At 62.4% G+C, this 17,690-nt stretch overlaps 1 protein-coding gene across 1 annotated transcript; it reads right to left on the bottom strand.

Annotated features, from left to right (window-relative positions):
* Positions 1-999: 999 nt before the first annotated feature.
* RIOK1 (RIO kinase 1) lies at positions 1,000-11,418 on the bottom strand. The gene is made up of 17 exons (XM_056108499.1): positions 11,270-11,418; positions 11,006-11,189; positions 9,657-9,747; positions 8,899-8,968; positions 8,394-8,436; positions 7,415-7,507; positions 7,181-7,293; positions 7,005-7,085; positions 6,263-6,349; positions 4,626-4,763; positions 4,448-4,551; positions 4,264-4,370; positions 4,117-4,182; positions 3,752-3,871; positions 3,595-3,648; positions 2,153-2,308; positions 1,000-1,728 (listed from the first exon to the last, which is right to left on the bottom strand). The coding sequence occupies exons 1-17, from the start codon at positions 11,338-11,340 to the stop codon at positions 1,618-1,620; spliced, it is 1,689 nt and encodes a 562-aa protein (XP_055964474.1). The 5' UTR covers positions 11,341-11,418; the 3' UTR covers positions 1,000-1,617.
* Between the last annotated feature and the right edge of the window lie 6,272 nt (positions 11,419-17,690).

The following is a 17,690-nucleotide window of genomic DNA, read 5'->3' as shown; positions in this document are numbered from 1 at the left end:
CCTTACACGGCCCGACTGGCGGGAGGACAGCGCCCCCTGGAGGCTGGCGCCGGCTGCTGCAGGAAACCCAAAGCAAACCCGCACCTCAACACCCCAGGGGCAACCCAGCCTGGCCCAAGGTGAGACAGACCCAAGGTTGGTTCTGTCATCTCGCTTTGGGATGACCTGATGCCCACGCAGCCCCAGCCCCAGCGGCTGAGGTACCTGTGCCCGTGCGAGGCAGCCAGAGGCCTGGGCCTTAGCCACATTGGAGGGCTCGCCAGACAGGGTCCCGCCAGCGGCTGCCCTCCTGGAGTGCGGGGGTGCACGAGACCTCACCTGGCAGCAGAGGGTCCCACCCCTGTGGCCCCACCACTGGCAGCAGTGGCCTAAGAGAACACCAGGGGGTCGGAGATGGTAATGAGTAGGTACTTGTCCTGCATGTGGCTGATCCCAGTGTGGTACCCGACACCACCAGGAGCGAGCCCCAAGCAAAGCCAGGAGTGATCCTGAGCACAGAACTGTGAGTCAACGCTGAGCACAGAGCCAGGAGTCAGCCCCAAGCAGAGCCAGGAGTGACCCTGAGCACAGAGCCAGGAGTGATCCCCGAGCACAGAGCCGGGAGTGATCCCCGAGCACAGAGCTGGGAGTGCGCCCCGAGCACAGAGCCGGGAGTGACCCCAAGCACAGAGCCAGGAGTGAGCCCCGAGCACAGAGCCGGGAGTGATCCCCGAGCACAGAGCTGGGAGTGCGCCCCGAGCACAGAGCCGGGAGTGACCCCAAGCACAGAGCCAGGAGTGAGCCCCGAGCACAGAGCCGGTAGTCAGCCCCAAGCACAGAGCCGGTAGTCAGCCCCGAGCACAGAGCTGGGAGCAAGCTGTCTGCTCCATCCATCCGCTTCTCCTCGGTTCCCCTGCCTGCCAAGACACGAGACACGGCAGCTCTGAAAAACAGACACGTAGCCGGACCTTTGTCAGAGTTTATTAGGACACAGATGCTCACCTCTCAGTGCCAACCTGTGTTCAATCCCTGAGCACCACCAGCAGTGGCCTGAGCGCAGGCCCAGCTGTGGCCCCAAGCCCGCGTCCCAGCACAGCGGTCAATCCCTGACTGGGCCTCCCGCGTGGGCGTGGGGTGGCGGCACCAACACGGGTGCTGGGGAAACCGTGAGCAGCTTCCCAAACCAGCCGGGGAGGCCTGCAGGAGCGGCCCTGCCCCCAGAGCCCTGACCTGCCACACCCACGCCTGCCTCCTTCCTCCCTGCTGCCACCTGCTGGGAGGCGGCACCTGACCTTGTGTCTCCCCTGGGACCAGCTGTTACCAGCAGCCCCAGGCCGGAGTCTCTGCTTTGCTCCACACGCGGCGCAAGGCACGCGTGACACACAAACGCCAAGACCCGACCCAGGGTCGTGGAGCCCGGACCTGCCACCTGTCCACGCACAGGAAGCCACTGGCCGCCTGCGTGACGGCCGAGCCCACACCCGTGGCACCACCAGCGGGCAGGAGAGGCAGTGCAGGGGGTCAGCAAAGGCAGCGCGACAGGCACAGGCTGCCCGTGGGCCCGGGAAGGGGGCACGGCGGGTGCGGTGCCCGTGGGCCGGCCGAGGCTGCGCGTGGGCCCGCCGCACCAGCTCCGGCTCACTTGCCCCTCTTCGTCTTGGCCGTCTTCTCCCTCCTCTTCTTCACGTGTTTCGGGACCTTGTTTTTCCTCTTCTCCCTCTGGGCTTCCTTGACCATCTTTTTCCTTTCCTGTGGGACAGAAACCGACCCTAGGACGGCGGGTTTCCCCACAGCACGGCCCACCACGGGGACTGGGGCGGGACGCGCGGAAAGGGCCGCACCCCCAGCATCCCGGAGAACCCAGCAGAGCAGTGACCGATGTGGCCGCAGGTGGCCCCCTGCCCTGGAGCTCTATGAGAGCACGTCCCCAGCGGGGGGCAGAGGGCAGCAGGCGGAGGGGCCGGCACTCGGCACAGGAAGGGCTGAGCTGTGCCACCAACCGGGTGCGGCTCAGGGCTGCTGGGAAGCCCAGGACAGCAACCCGGCCCTGGGCGTGGGTGAGGCCTGTCCTGTGCCCGTGGACGGGGTCAGGGTGCCCGGCTGCAGTAGCCGCCTCACGCCGAGGGAGACCACAGCCCCGCGCAGGAGGGGAGGTGCCCGTGTGCTCGCTGACCTTTTTGTCCACTTCCAGGCCGGCAGTGGCCTTCGTGGACACAGCCTGGTCCTGGTCCTGCCCGTCGGTGTCTGTGTCCGAGTCCTCAGAGCTCGTAGCCTCTTCCGACTCAGAACCAGTCCTGACCGGAACTTGCTTCTCCAGGAGTGCGGGGACCTGTGGAACAGAGGCCTGTCGGTCACCTAGGGTGATGGACCGGGCTCACCCAGGTAACAAGCTGGATCCAGCTCTATTTGGGGAGTGGCTCCGAGCAACACACAGGGGACTCCAAGGGCCAGAGGCAACACTCGGGCCTAACAATTCAGTGCGGGGCCCAGCAGTGCTCAGGGGTCAGCAGGACCACTGGGGTGCCCGGGCGGTCACGCGGCGCTGGGCACCACACTCGCCCTGGGCGCCAAACTCGGCCCTGGGGCGTGCTCCAGCCCGAAGTACCTCTCAGGCCCTGGAGAAGCCGCCGCGTCCGGCAAGCTCTGCTCCAGGACCAGGACGAGCCAGAGAGGCCTGCGGTGGGGCCCGGCTCGGGGCTGGGCCACCGGGAGAAGTGCAGGATCCAAGCCGCCCCAGGGCACGCCACGGCTGCGCTCTGGGAACCGACTCGGAACAGCACCAGGAGGAGCTCTTCTCCCCTGCCTGGTCCAGTGGGTCGGAGTGCAGGGCCGTGGTGGGAACGCACCGTTTCCGGCTCATTTCTGCACCTCCCTGGGCCCCAGGAGACGCCACTCCTGAGCTGCCATCCCGGAAGCCCCCAGCCATCGCCGGGGCGTCTCTCCCAGAACCCCCCGGCCAGGACGTCTGTCTGCTTGTCTTCCTGCAAAGCCCCAGTCCAGGCCACCCTGGCACCAGCACTTGGGGGAACCAGAACCCGAACAGCTGTCTGCGGAGGACAGTCCCAACAGGCAGGGAGGGCTCGGCCTGGAGGGCAGCCCCCGGCTGGCTTCTCCCTGTCCCCGACACTCCGAGCCAGGGCCACCACCACACGAGGCTGGGGCTGAGGGGAGGAGTCTGCCCTGCCGTAGCCAGGCTGCCTTTGGTCCCCGGCACGGCACGTGGTGTCCTGAGCCCCGCCAGGAGGGATCCCCAGCAGAGCTCGAGTGAGGCCCGAGCATCGCCGGATGTCGCCCCCCCAAGGCAAACCCGAAATGAATACATAAAGCCGCTGTCTGTCCAGGAGGTAAGGCGGAACCAGGGACCAGCAGGCGCTGGGCCTGGCCTGACGCAGGTCTGCCCTGGGCTCTGCACGGTCTCCTCGTCCCGGCGGGCACCCGCACACAGCCGACCCCTTGTCCACCTCCGGGCCAGCATCAAAGCTGCAGAGGGCCGGGAGGGGCCTCCGGAGTGGCGTGTGGACCCCCGGCCCCCAAAGCAGCGTAGCCCCCTCATCACTGCTTGCACCCGTCAGCAGGCATGGCGCCTTCCTGCGAGCGGCCGGAGCGCCCTCCTACCTTCTGCACTCCCGACAAGTCCTTCTTCAGGCCCGTGACAGTCTGGTACAGGACCTGGGGGGGCGGACGTGTCAGCCAGCAGTTCCAGGGCAGAGCCGAGCGCAGACCCACTCCCCGCCCACCCGCAGCCCGGAAGTGTGTCCCTGTGGCCGCACACCGTGTCCTGTTGGGCGCCCAGGGCCCTGTCCTCCTCCTTCAGCTTCAGCATGAGGTCCACGTCCCGCTCGTAGTGCTTCACGTCGGTCAGCGTCCGAGGGATGTACGCACGCTTGAACACCTGCAGACACGAGCTCACGTCACTGCTCCCTGGCCACGGTCAGCTCCCCGGAGCCCCAGGCTCAGGAGTGAGAGGCTTGTGTGCAGCAAACCCTGGCCCCACCAGTGACCCCTCAGCAGCGCCAGGAACGGCCCCGAAACAAAGCCAAAGTCCCTGCAGGCGCCAGTCCTATGCGGGCGCCAATAGAGGAACTGGCCGACACCCAACGAGACCCGCCAGGCCCAGTCAGGCCAGGGGCCTCTCACCTCCTCGTCCACGTGGTCCTGGCTGGACCGCTCCTCCTGGGTGCGCCGGGAGGCGATCTCCATGGCCTGGGGACAGAGCAGAGCCGCTGGCACCGGTGGGGCGGGGCAGAGTGAGCCCGGCCCCAGACCCCAGAGCATGGCCCTCACCTGCAACAGGTACGCGTCCATGTTGGCCGAAGTGATGGACGGGTCCGTGACGAACTCGAAGAGCTCGCGCACCGTCATCACCGCCACGCCGTGCTTCAGGAAGAAATCTGTGGGGCGCCCGTCAGGCAGGGTCCAGAGCACCCCCACCCCGCCCAGCTCCCCCTCCTCCCCAATGGCCACACACCGTTGACGTTGGCACAGTCCTTCCGCAGGAACTCCAGGGCGTGCGGGTGGTCGTGCTCCACGGCCTGGGACACGTCGATGATGTACACGCCTCCGCCCTGGTACCTGGGCATGAGAGCACCGTGAGGCGCCCGGCTCCGACCCAGGGGGCTCGGGCAGCCGGGCCCGCCCGCACTCACAGCATGTTGAATTCGCTGAGGTCGGCGTGCACCAGCCGCGCAGTCTGGTACATGCGCCGCATGTCCTGGATGACCTGCAGGTACAGCTCCCGGGCCCTGGACTCCGACAGCGGGACGTTCTTCAGGAGCGGAGCCGGCCTGCAACCGAGACCAACTGTGGGCGCCGCCGCCTTGACTCGGCGAGGCAGCCGGGCTGCAGCACCCCGAGGGGGCAACGGGGATGGTGCAGCGCGGGGACCAGCAGGGCCAGGAGGCGGGCGGGGGCTGAGTGCGGCAGGAGGGGAGCGTGCCGGCCCTGCACTAGACGGGCCGGCTGCACGGCTGCACCTCCCAAGCAGGTGCGGGTCCAACAAACCGGTGACGCACTTGGACGCACCCCGGAAGCTCCTGCGCCCACCACTCCCACACACACGGGGCTCTTTGAGCAAGCTGAGGAAACAGCTCAAAGGACAGGGGCGCATGCTTGCCACGCAGGAGCCCCAAGTTCGGTCCCTACTGCCCCAATGTCCCCTGAGCACTGCCAGGTGTGGCCCAAGAACAAGAAAGGTGATGACCACACACAAGCTGTTTCAGCACCTCACTGAGCATCAGAAAAGTGCCAGGCACACAGACAGACAGAAGGAACACCAGACACTGACGCAGAGGAAGAAGAAACACATCACACGCAGACACACAAGGAACGCACCAGACGCAGACAGAAGAAACCCACAGACTCAACATGCAGAAGAGACCCCCCAGACAGACAGAGAAAGCCACGTGCGGAACCTTTGACACAAGGTAGAAGAGACCCCAACTCCAGAGCCGACCAGGAGAGTGCAGGGGCTGTCAGGCGCAGACCCTTCCAAGAGCCACAAGGTAATGCAGAGCGGACCTGACGACATGCGGTCTGAGGCCCTGAGCCCTGGAGGACAGGTGGTCGGCTCTTTACTTAACACTTGTATGAATCTGCCTTCAGCAAAGGAAGCAAAAGCAGAATTCAACCACGGGGACCATATCAAACCCAAACCCATTGCTTTGGTTGTTTCGGGGGCCACACCCAGCGATGCTCAGGGGTTGCTCCTGGCTCCACACTCAGGAACCACCACTGGTGGTGCTCGGGGACAAGAGGCGGTGCCGGAGATTGAACCTGGGTCAGCCACAATGCAAAGCAAGCGCCCTCCCCGCGGCACTATCTCTCCGTTCCTAAGCCAACACCTTTGGCCTAAACAGCGTTCAGGGGCCCGGGGACCCCTCCAGGTGGTACTCGGCTGAGTGACTGGTGGCTCGGATGCCGTGGTGCTTGTGGCAGACCATGTGTTGCCAGGGATGAGCCAGGACTGGGTACCGGCATGCACAGACCACTGCACTCTCCCCCGCTCCAGTCTCTTTACAGCAAAACAAACAGCGACAAAACAAAATCGGAGAAAACGCTTGCAAACCCAGCCAGACAGCCCATTCAAAACTGAACCGAGGATCTGAATGGCCTTTCACCTGGCCCAAGGAAGCGTCTCAACAGTGGGGTCAGCCCTGCTGGGCGGCCACTCCTGACCCACAGGCAGGAGGAACTGGCCAGAGCACGTGGGAGGGAAAGAAATGCACCTGCCTGGCGGGCGCACAGGGCGCGTCCACTAGGGCACTGGGCACCGCCACCTACTCACATGTCGTCTTTCCCGATGAAGCCCATGACCAGAACGTGACTCCTGAGCAGGACGGGCTCCGGGCATGGGACGCCGGCAGTGCTGAGCCTGCGGCGGGGAGAAGAGGAGCAGGGTGAGGGCAGGGCCACCGAGGCAGTCTGTGCCCGCTGCCAACAGGTGGCAGTCCTTGACACTTCCTCCGTGCCAAGGTGCAGAGGAGGCCCCACACATCAGCCCTCCTTGTGGCCCCCAGCCCGGGCCGAGGGAACCTTGTGGGAGACACACCGGTGAGCCCGATAGGACACGGAGGGAGCGCAGGGCAGCACCGACACCCGCCCCGTGCACGACAGCAGCACGCCTGCGCAGCAGAGAGGGAGCTGGTCAGTTTCCGGTCATCACAGCGGACACCTCAAGTGCCTCTGAGCCCTCGAATGGGGTTGTGGAGACGGCTCAAAGGGCTGAAGCCCCGTGTTTGGCCCCTGGCACCCGAGTCCAGTCCCCTGAGCAGTACTACGGGGAATACCGAGCCCTGCGTCCCTGCTACACCCCCAAACACACTCTCCCAAGCCCATGTCTTAGCCTTGGGTACACACACGCACGTGTAAATAGGACATGCGCACGTGCACACGCACACATGCTGCCCCAAGTCCAGTCTGTAACCTCGGCTCAGCCCAACTGGCCTGCTCGGCCTCTGAGGACAACCAAGGGCGTTGCCGGGGCAGCCACGCAGGAGAGCTCAGAGCCCCCCCAGCCCCGCACTCACCTGATCAAGTTCCTCATCTCCTTTTCAGCCCAAGTCTTCACCATCTTCCGGGGGTTTCCTTTACAGTAGCCATGCCGGAACCTGAGCGAGAGACACACGTTGATCCCATGTGTGTGTCCCCGACACCCTGTGGTGATGGCCGCGGGTCACGTGGCTGGGCACAGCCTCTGACTCACCTGAACTCCCCGCTGACATACTTGTCGCGGTCCTTAAACACCAGGATGGACGTCTTGTAGATCTTGATGGCTCTGCTCTCGCCACTCGACGTGCGGGCGTGGTACACGTTCGCCTGCGCACGGCACAGAGCAGAGGCAGGTGAGGGGCCCGCTGCACGGCGCAGCCACGAGGACTCGGCCGTCTGAGCACGTCGCCTTGAGGGCACGACCTGCGCGGCTCCGAGCACAACTCACCTCCTTCCCGGTGCTGATGCAGCCGTGGATCTCCGATATGATGCCGCGCGTCAGCATCTTGAATAGAATCATCCGGGTTCTGGGATCCAGGACCTAAGGAAGAGGCGCCGATGCCGGCTGAGTCCCCACGGCCGCTTCTCGTGGGCTGAGGTGCTGTGGGGAGTCTCCGGGCACCCACGGCACGTGTGAACGCAAGCAGAGGCCAGAGGAGCCGTGACACCCCCACACGGGCCTTGGGCCTGGCCACCCGCTGCCATCCCGCCCCCGCACCACCACCGGGCGCATCCACGCACTGCCGCGTCCGTGTGCCGGCTCCACGCTTCACGAGCGACCAGGAAACGCGAGCCCCAGCCCAAGGCAGACAGACCCCCAGCTCCACAGGGGAACCCCGAGAGAGGACCCTGTCTCAGCGCACCACCAGACAGGCCAAAAGCCATCCCAGAGAAACGGACACCGGGAGCCCAGGCCAGGCCTGGTGCGAGCAGGGACAGAGAGGGAACTGCAAGGAGCCGCCGTCGGCAGCCCCCGGGACTCGCGGCCGGCAGAGGGGCCGAGAGCCAGCCCTCGAGGAGCGGAGAGGCACCGCACCAGAAACGGCTTGGAAAACCAGGAAGGACAGGACGAGGGACACAGGAAGTTTGGGGGCTGCCAGGTCACACCAGGGCCCCACATCTCAGCCCCACACCCTCACCCAGACGGAAGCAGTGGCAGGGCCTCACCCTGCCCGGGGGCTCCCCCGTCTCTCATCACAGCCATGAGAGGACAGTGAGGACCAGAGACCCGCAGGCATGCCTGCCCTGAGGGGAAAGCGGGGCCCACAGGCCAGCATGGGCTCAGGGCAGAGGGCGGGGCTGGGAGAAGCACCCCAGACTGTGTGCGTGTGTGTGCGCGCGTGTGCGTGTGTGTGTGTGTGTCCCCGTGTCCACACACAGAGTGGGGCAGGGCTGGGAGGGGTCACCACCGCCACACCCAGGCCCACCTGCTCGACAGTGGCTCTGTCCGCCTTGTCTTTGATGCGGTACCTGCCAAGAACAAAGGAGCAGGGGGCGGTGACACACAGCCCAAGGGCAGGCACCCTGCACCCCACGGGGCCACCCCTGTGCATTCTCAGGCCCTCGGGACACTCCGGCCCTCGGGTCAGACCCCGCCCAGCTCACAGCTGCAGGGAGAGGAGGCGCAGAGAGAGCGGAGCCCGGCCCCTCCCTGCAATGTCCCCAGACCCCTCCCGCAGCATACACAGAAGGTGCACGGGGTCAGGCAGCCCGCTAGCTGGACGCGCGCAGAGGGAGGCGCTCCACAGCGCCAAACGCGGCCCGCCACAGCCGCGGGGGAGAGGAGCGGGAACAGGGCTCGCCGCCCTCCTTCAGGTCTCAACCCTCCCCACGTCGAGGCGTTTCAGGAGGGCGGCTGCTTCGCCATGAATAGTCTCACCCGACCCTTGGGAGTCCTCACTCCCAGAGCTCACGAGGCCCCATCTCGCTTACATATCTGCCTCCTTCTGCCGCGACTTCTCGGTGACCTTATTCATGACGGAGTCGGTGACGTGCAGCTTATCTGAAAACAGAAAATCCCCAATATAAAAACCACGTAAGACAGAGACGTGAGTGAATGGGCCCTTCAGAAGACGCGTGCCCGGCGGCCTGCTCCCTGTGCGGCTTGTCGGACAGACTGCGGCTGGCAACATGCTCTCCCTGGCTTTGGGCCAGCCCCTGGCAGTGGCCCCAGGTCTTCCAGGCCTGGCATTTCTGAGCCACCAAGACTCACTCCGGGGTCTGGGGCGGAGGCGCTGCAGCAGAGCCCTGGGGTCAGGGTCCGCTCCAGGAGCCCACCGGGCGGGCATGGGCCCCTCAGCTCCACCACGGCACTCACAGTCCAGTCCCAACCCTGCAGAGCCGAGCGGGACCCCCAGGCTCAGCCTCTCTGGGGGAGCAGAGAGACCCACGCACCACGCAGGCCTGGAGGAGCACCCCCAGGCCTCAGCCCCTCCAGGGGAGCAGGGAGACCCACGTGGGCCTGAAGAAGCTCCCTGCCTCCAGACACACTCACCTGCAGCCACTCTTCCGGACCCGGCCAATCCCACACAAGCACGATGCGGCCGGAAACCAGCTTCCTGGGACCCCCAGTCCCACACGCCCCCAGAGCTTTGACACCCACACCCCCAGCCTGAGTGAAACCTGAAGGGATCTGTGATTTCTGAGCAATTTCCAGACCGCACAACAGGAACGGGAACTTACAAACTCACCGAGGTTGATCTTATTCTCAAACTTCCGCAGGGCTTTGTCTGCCGGGGTGGACATCCTGGCTGAGCTGAGGCTGGCGGCCTGTCGGTTTGCCTGGAAGGAGCGAGTCCCGCTGCTGTGATGATACTCGTTGAAGCAAGGGCCGGGGACGGCGGGCAAGTCCCTCAGCCCAGCTTAGAGGGGAGCAGCAGCGCTCAGAGGGGACGCAGAAGGGCAAGATCGGCCAGACCTGCGTGGGAATGCTTCCTGGGTGGGGAGGGTCTCCTGCACACACAGGCCCAGGCTTTTGGCGCCAGGGGGTCTCCCTGCCCTGAGAAACCTGTTTGCTACTAAACAACATTACTTCAGCCACCGTGACCTGCATGCCATTAATGGACACACACAGCGTTTCAGCACCCTCACCGCCATCTCAGCCTGCCTCCCTCATCCTACCACGGGTGGGGCTGCCGTTACCTTTGGCATTTGTTACTTCCTCAGAAACCCAGATCAGGCCACACGTGGTCACATGGGCTGATCTGGAGAAAATCCCACCGACTGAGGTTAGAGGAAGAGGGGCAGACCCGAGACGATCTCACGCTCAGTGGGAGAGCAAGAGCTAGTGTCGTTTGGGGGGCCACATCAGGTGATGCTCGGGGCTCACTTCTACAGACCCAGAACTACCCCGAGTGATACTAGGGGCACCGTATGGGGGAGGGGCAGGGGGCGGGGATGGAACCAGGGTTGGCCAAGGGTGAGGCAAGTACCCTCCCCGCAGCGCCATGGCTCTGGCTTCTCCAGACCATTCCTGGGAAGGCTGGTGAAAGTGAGAGCGGTGGCCGGTACCCGGGATCTCCTCTCTGATTAGGACCAACCTACTAAGCGCCACTAGGACCTGTGTGTTTGGGGGCCACACCGGGAGGTGCTCAGGGGTCACTCCTGGCTTGGGGAACCGACTAGGGTGCACCCGGTGGGTGTATGCAAGGCGGCGCCCGCCCCGAAGTACCTCCCCGGCTCGCCTACAGCTGCTTTCCTGGCTAGATGGGCACTGCTCCATGGTCCCCGCAGGACCCTCACCCGGGCGGGCCAAGCTTCCCCGGACCCCGCAGGGCCCAGACCCGGCGCCCGCCCGCCGGCCACCAGCCGCTCATCCCAGCGCCGACAGCTTCCCAGGGCCCACGTCGCTACAAAGTGGCAAGTCGGGGATGCCGGGAAAGGAAAGTCCCAACCGCACGGCAGACCCACGTTGCTACAAAGTAGCGCGTCGGGGCAGTCTGGAAGGGGAAATCCCTACCGCAGGGCAGGCCCACGTCGCTACACAGTAGCACGTCGGGGCCGGAGGGGGCGGGAGAAGCCCCCGCAGGCCCGGCCCTACCTGGGGGGCGGCCCCCGCGAGCCTGCCCAGGCCGTCGTCCCAGTCCCAGTCCCAGGCGCCGTCGTCGTCCTCGTCCTCATCCTCCTCCTCCTCCTCCTCCTTCTCCTCCTCCTGCTCCTGCTCCTGCTCTCCGGCCCGCGGCTCGTCCCGGGCCCCGAGGGCCGCGCGCAGGATCCTCCGCTCGCTGCGGGAGAAGCAGCGGGGTGGGCGCCGCCCCGCGCCCCCCGCCGCCCCGCGCCCCGCGCCCCCCGCGGCCCCGCCCACCTGTCGGAGGAGTCCGCGTCGTCAAACTGCCCGGGGACCGTCCGGCTCATGAGCAGCCGCCGGTAGTCCATGGCGCCCCGGAAGCGCCGGAAACGGCCCGAGCTGGCCCCGCGCGGCCGGACCCCGCGACCCACGCCGCGCTCCACGCGCCTGGCGCGCCCGCGCCGGAAGTCCCGCCCGGCGAGGCACGACCCAACAGGAAGTCCCGCCCGCGAGGCACGACCAAGCCGGAAGTCCCGCCCCGCGAGGCCGGCCGCGCCGGAAGCGCCGCCTAGTGAGCCCGGCCGCGCGGAAACGGCGCTCCGCGAGGTCCGGCCGCGCCGGAAGTGCCGCCCCAAGAGGCCGGGCCGCGCCGGAAGTGCCGCCCCAAGAGGCCGGGCCGCGCCGGAAGCGCCGCCCGGCGGGGAGCGGGACGCGGACTCGCCTCCGCGTGGCGCTGCCCTGTGACGTCATACTGGCGCGCCTCGTGCGGGGCCCGGAAGCGCGGGGGCCCCGGCCCGGCGGTCGCTCGTGCGCCGGACGCCAGGGCAGCGGGCGCTTGCGAGGACGCCGCTCGCCGCCGGGGGACCCCGCGGGAGTCCCCGCCCGTCCCCGCGTGTCCCCGCAGAGCCGGGCGTGAGCACGTGGGGCGCCGCGTCCCCGCCCGGGAGCAGGTCGGGCCGCGCCCTCGAGGCGGCGTCTGGCTCCATGGCGGGGCCGGAGTCCCCGCGCGCCGAGTCGCCCTTCTCCGCGGACGCCAGCGCGGCCTCCGACCCGCCTCAGGTTCGCGCTCGGCGGCGGCGGCGGCGGCGCAGCCACGGGCAGGGCGAGCCCGGAGCCGGGAGGGCGGCGGCCCCGAGGGCGTCCGCTTTGGGTGTCCCCTCAGGTGCCCGCTTTAGGCGTCCCCTCAGGCTGGACCTTAAGGTGTCTCCTCAGGCATCCACTTTGGGTGTCCCCTCAGGCGCCCTCTTTGGGCGTCCCCTCAAGCCGCCCTCGGCCCTGTCACGCAGCCAAGCACCAAGCACGGTAGCGACGTCCCAAGAGCTTCCCGCACTGTCTCGACGTTTGCCGACAGTGAGAACCTGGGGCGATCGGGGAGGCGTCAGGTCGGGCCCCACAGTCGCCTTTTCGGTGGGAGCCGTAGGAGCACGACGCGGTTCCCCGCGCTCAGCCCTTGGTGCAGCTGAGGGTCCGAGGGACGGCCGGCGGGAGACTGAGCCTGCCGTCAGGAGGGACCAGGCACACGCGGCCTGAGCGCAGGCGTGCCCACACCGCCCTCCGGATGGGACTCGCAGCTTTCGGGGCTGGTGCTGGGTGTGTGCAGGGAAGCCCCCCCCCCCCCCCCATCTCTCGAGCTCCTTCTCCTCTCTCCCGCTTTCTCTCCCGCCTCCCCCTTCAAAAACCTCCCAATAAAATCTGTTTCCACTTCAAAAAAGGGAAGAAACACAGGGGGCTGGAGCGATAGCACAGTGGGGAGGGCATTTGCCTGGCACGCGGCTGACCCAGGTTCGATTCCCAGCATCCCATAGGGTTGAGCACCGCCAGGAGTAATTTCTGAGTGCAAAGCCAGGAGGAAGCCCTGTGCATCGCCAGGTGTGACCCAAAAAACAAAACAAACAAAAAACAAACACACAGGGAGCATCTGCAGAACTCAGTGGAGTAACCCAGCGCTGGAAAGAACCCCGACTCTTAAGAGGAATAGCTGCTTACGTCTTACACAGACGGAGCCTCAGACCCAAACCGGGATAATGCAGGCGGGCAGTTTACACAGGAGAACCAGCCCATTGCTTCTCACTAGTTTGGGGGCTTTGGGGTGGTTTTGTTTGACTTTTTAAAACAGTGTTGGAACTTCTATTTCTAAAATATTTCATTTGGAAGAAGTCTGGTCTGGGCAGAGTCTAAACGTCTCTGTACCCCCCTTGTAGGGTGATGCCAGACTTGGGTGGGGAGGGCCACCAGCTTGCATCGACAGCAGTTTAGACTGCACAGCAATCGTAGGCTGAGGGAACTGTCTTGTTAAACGGAGAATGACGTAGAACTTAGAACTCCACGTTCCAAGCGATCTGAAGTTCACTGAGTAGTGAGTGTTCCAAGAAGTTAGGTTAAATATGGTATCAGTGGATGTAAATAAGAGAGAAGAATTTTGTTTGGGCAGCTTCAAAGGCTGTCCCTGCTCTGTGCTTAGCAGTAACCCTTGGTCACTTGTGGGACCATATGCAGTGCTGGGGATTTGAATCCAGGTTTGTGGGACGCAAGTGCCTTAACCCTTGTAGTGTTTCTCCAGCCCCAAGAGATAGAATTTCCTAAAGCATTGTTGCATCTACCAAATGTATGATTTAACCAATGTTTCCCTCACTTAAAATATTTTCTTAGTTGCCTGTTATTAATTTACTTAATAAAACCTGTTGACTTGGATAACTTCATTTTTTTTTGGGTCACACCCAGCGATGCACAGGGGTTACTCCTGGCTCATGCACTCAGGAATTACTCCTGGCGGTGCTCGGGGAACCATATGGGATGCTGGGAATCGAACCTGGCTCGTCCGCGTGCAAGGCAAATGCCCTGCCCACTGTACTATTGCTCCAGCCCCAGTAACAGATAACTTTAGAGAACGTTACTGATTTCTGGTCTCTGGGTTTAGAGTCTTCTGCATCATGAAATCACTATATGTCATCTGTGTTCAGTTGAATTTCAGCTACTGTGATGTTAGCAGACATCTGAGAAGTGTCAGGAAGATGTCATTTACCCCTACGCAGTTTCATGATTTCACTGAAGTATCAAAACAACACGATACTCGTCTAGTGATTCAATCGTGTAACTCAACATGGTTTTACACGAAGCTTAGATTGGCAGCGGGGAAAGAAGCACGCAGAACATGTTTTATTCTGCTTCACAGGCAGTTCTGAGTTTTACTTCATCTCACTGGGGCTCAGATGATGATAAGCATTTTTTAACAATGAAATAGTTTTGGTGGGACCACACACACACACACATGCTCAGAGACTACTCCCCATATAGTGCTTTGCTCTGAAGACCATGTATGTTGGGGGGGCAAGCCCCAGGTTCCTACATACAAAGCATTTTCTTCAACCTGCTGGGCCGGGTTATTGCCCCAATAGTACAGTGTTCTCTTTTTTGTGTGTTTTGTTTGTTTGTTTTTTGGGTCACACCCAACAATGCTTAGGGGTTACTCCTGGCTCTGCACTCAGGAATTACATCTGGCAGTGCTTGGGGGACCACATGGGATGCTGGGAATTGCTTTCATGGCAAACACCCTATCCTCTGTACTATAGCTCCGCCCCCATAAAGTGTTTTTTTTTTCTTTTTGGGTCACACTCAACTATGGCACAGAGGTTCCTCCTGGCTCTGCACTCAGGAATCACCCCTGGCAGTGCTCAGGGGACCATATGGGATACTGGGAATCGAACCTGGGTCCGCCACGTGCAAGGCAAACGCCCTACCCACATGCTATTGCTCCAGCCCCCTCCATAAGGTGTTCTTAAAGGCAGCTGGTGCCCTGTGTTTCAGATGTGGTTCACGCCTGATAGTTGTTACGCCCAGGGAAACCGAAGCCCCCTTTATTGTGTCTGTGCTTTCCTGCCATGGTCTGGTCTAAAGCCACCTGAGCAGTGGCACGCTGCAGCTAGAAAGGCAGATCCAAGGCGTGCAGAACACTGACGGACACTTCACCAGCTGTCCACAGAGACCCGATGGTACTTGAGGTGTGGATACTGACATTCTCTTATTCATACAGAATGAAGTGAAAAGGAAAAACGAGAAGGAGTGTGAACTCTCACTGTCGGAAGAGATTTACAGCACACTGGACAACGTATTGGGCGGTGAGTATCCCTCGGTGGCTGAGATGCTCTGTGTGTCCTCTGATAGTAAGGGCAGTTGCCGGGCACCGTGCTCAGACGTCCGTGCACAGGCCTGTGGCCCGCGACTGGGTCTGCTACTCCAGGATGCTCCCTGGGCTGAGTGGGGGGGGTGGGGTGGGGGGGGGGGCTTGGGTCTTCTCAGCAGGCTCAGGCCCTCGAACTTGCGTGATGTGTGCTTGGCCCCACGGTCCACGCCCCAGCAATGAAATGTTCTGTTCTCGTTAACTCGGGACTGTTCTTCCTCCATTTCACAGATGAGAAACAACAGTGGCATTGGAAGTACATTCAAACAACAAACACATTTGACTACATAGAAATCTCTTCAGTCTTCCACATGAGCAGATTATAATTAACAGTTACACTCCCACCAGGCACGAGAGCTGGGCATAGGCCATGAACAGAGACTTGACTCCAGAAGAAGGGCTCCCAGCCTGTGGCCTATCCTGGAGAAGCCTCTCTTAGGACTCTTGTTTCCTTACTGCTGGTGTCTGGTGGACGCTCTAAGGTCAGGGTGACTTTTGTGCTTTGTCCCTTCTCAAGCTTCGCTTCTCTTTCCTCTTTAAGGAGTCTGTCTCTGACTTTGCTTCTTGCTTTTTGATGACTCCTGACTCTGTGCTCGGGGATCACACTTGGAGAGCTCAAGGGACTGGGGGGATTGATCCTGGGTCAGCTTGTGCAAGGCAGGCGCCTTCCCTGCTGCGCTGGCGTGTCCTGGTGGTGCTTGGTTGGCATCCTGGGGCCTCCTGGAGCAGGGCCCAAGTTCCTGCCGCAGACCAGGCCTTTCTCCGCTGTTGCCTTTCCCGTGAGGCAGTTTTCCCTTCCTGTTTCCTCTCCTTTGGGGGTTCCTGTGGTTCAGAGGTGGCTCTTTTTGTTATTGCCCATTAAAGAGTTTATGTTTCTTCATCAAAAAAGTTCTATTGCTTCTTTATTGTTTTGGTGGGAAGGGAAGGTCTTGGGGGCCACATCCAGTCCTACTCAGGGGCTACTCCCAGCTCTGTGCTCAGCGATCACTCCTGGTGGTAGTGGGGAACCATATGTGATGCTGAGGATGGACTGAGGGTCATCTGTGTTCCGGGCAGGCGCCTTCCCGCTGTGTTGTCACTCTGGCCCCCTTTATTGAGGGTCCCTCAGGTCGGCCCCTTCTCCATCATGGATGCCTTGACCCTGGTCCCTGAGGTCAGCCCCTTCTCCATCGGAGATGCCTTAGCCCTGGTCTCTCAGGTTCGGTTCATTTTTCAGCTTTTTCTGGGCTGGAGTGATAGCACAGCGGTAGGGCGTTCGCCTTACAAGCGGCCAACATGGCCGACCCGAGTTCGATTCCTCCACCCCTCTCGGAGAGCCCGGCAAGCTACCTGTGAGGTATTCGATATGCCAGACACAGTAACAACAAGTCTCATGATGGAGATGTTTCTGGGCCCACTCGAGCAATCAACGACGACGATCAACGGGAGGGCCTTTACCTTTACCTTCTGTTCCATTGCGGCTTCACCCTGCTACTGCTGTCTTTAGCGCCTTCATTTCAATTTGAATGGGTTCTTTGATTTTTAAATTTTTCTTTCTGTCAGTGTTCCTTCACAGGTACTCAAAGTCTCTCCCAGTGACTTCATCCATTTGGTGAGCACTGAGAGTTACTGTTCTGTCTCCTCCTTCAGGCAGCATTGAAAGTTCGGCTGTCTCAGACTTTGCTGGACTTCTGTCCCCGTCCTCTGATGGGGCTGAGTGGCTTCACTTGGCCACTGTGCCTGGTGCTTGGAGGGAGCTAAGGATGGTGCTCCAGGTTCCACCAGCACCGAGGGTGCCCACCTGGGCAGCGGTTGCTCCGGTGAGAGGCAGGCATGGCCATGACTTTGTTGATTTTATCCAGGACTCCTGTGTCCAGGGTCCAGATTGAGCTCTTGGTGCGGTGCCTGTGTGGTGTGGGCCGGACCTCCCCTCAGGAACGGTGCCTGCTCCCTCCTCTCTGTCTGCTTGGCAGGCGCTGGTGTGACCTGAGGCTCTGGAGGCCTTTTGTGTCCACTGCTCCTGCTGGGCCTGTTCTTTTCGTCTCCACCCACCCCTCAACTGTGCCCTTGGCCCCTGGTTCTGCTGCCGCAGTGCTGAAGCTCCCCAGGTGCTGGCTGCTGGCTCTGGGGATGTTCCTGCAGACCCCTGGGGTGCTGTGCCCGTGCAGTTTTCATGCACGGGGTGCATCTTGGTCAGTCTGCAGGATTCCTCACGAAACTCTTCCTTTTGGCCAGGTGGAGCCTGCAGGCTGTTTTAAGGAAGGAGAAAAAAATTCATGAAATTCTAAGAGCACAGATCCCATCCATAGAGGTTTTGAGGTTTGGAGGAAACCATGAGCCTGAATGTCGGTGCAGTTCTGAAATCACCACCTTCGTTGGGAACCTCGCTTGGAGCCTTCTAGAATCCCTTATTTGCAGAGTTGCGTTTGGGGAGCTTGTGATGAAAAGATCTGTGTGAAGACCCTTGTGGGGTCGGGAGCAAGGATTGTTGGTCCAGTCTGACTGTGAGGTTGAGACCTGCAGAGCCGACAGTGTGTCGCCAACAAGTTCAAGCCCGAATGT

The sequence above is a fragment of the Sorex fumeus genome, unplaced genomic scaffold (genome assembly GCF_029834395.1).
Source record: "Sorex fumeus unplaced genomic scaffold, SorFum_2.1 ptg000218l, whole genome shotgun sequence".
Taxonomy (NCBI): Eukaryota; Metazoa; Chordata; class Mammalia; order Eulipotyphla; family Soricidae; genus Sorex; species Sorex fumeus.
This window is presented reverse-complemented; position numbering and strand designations above follow the sequence as displayed.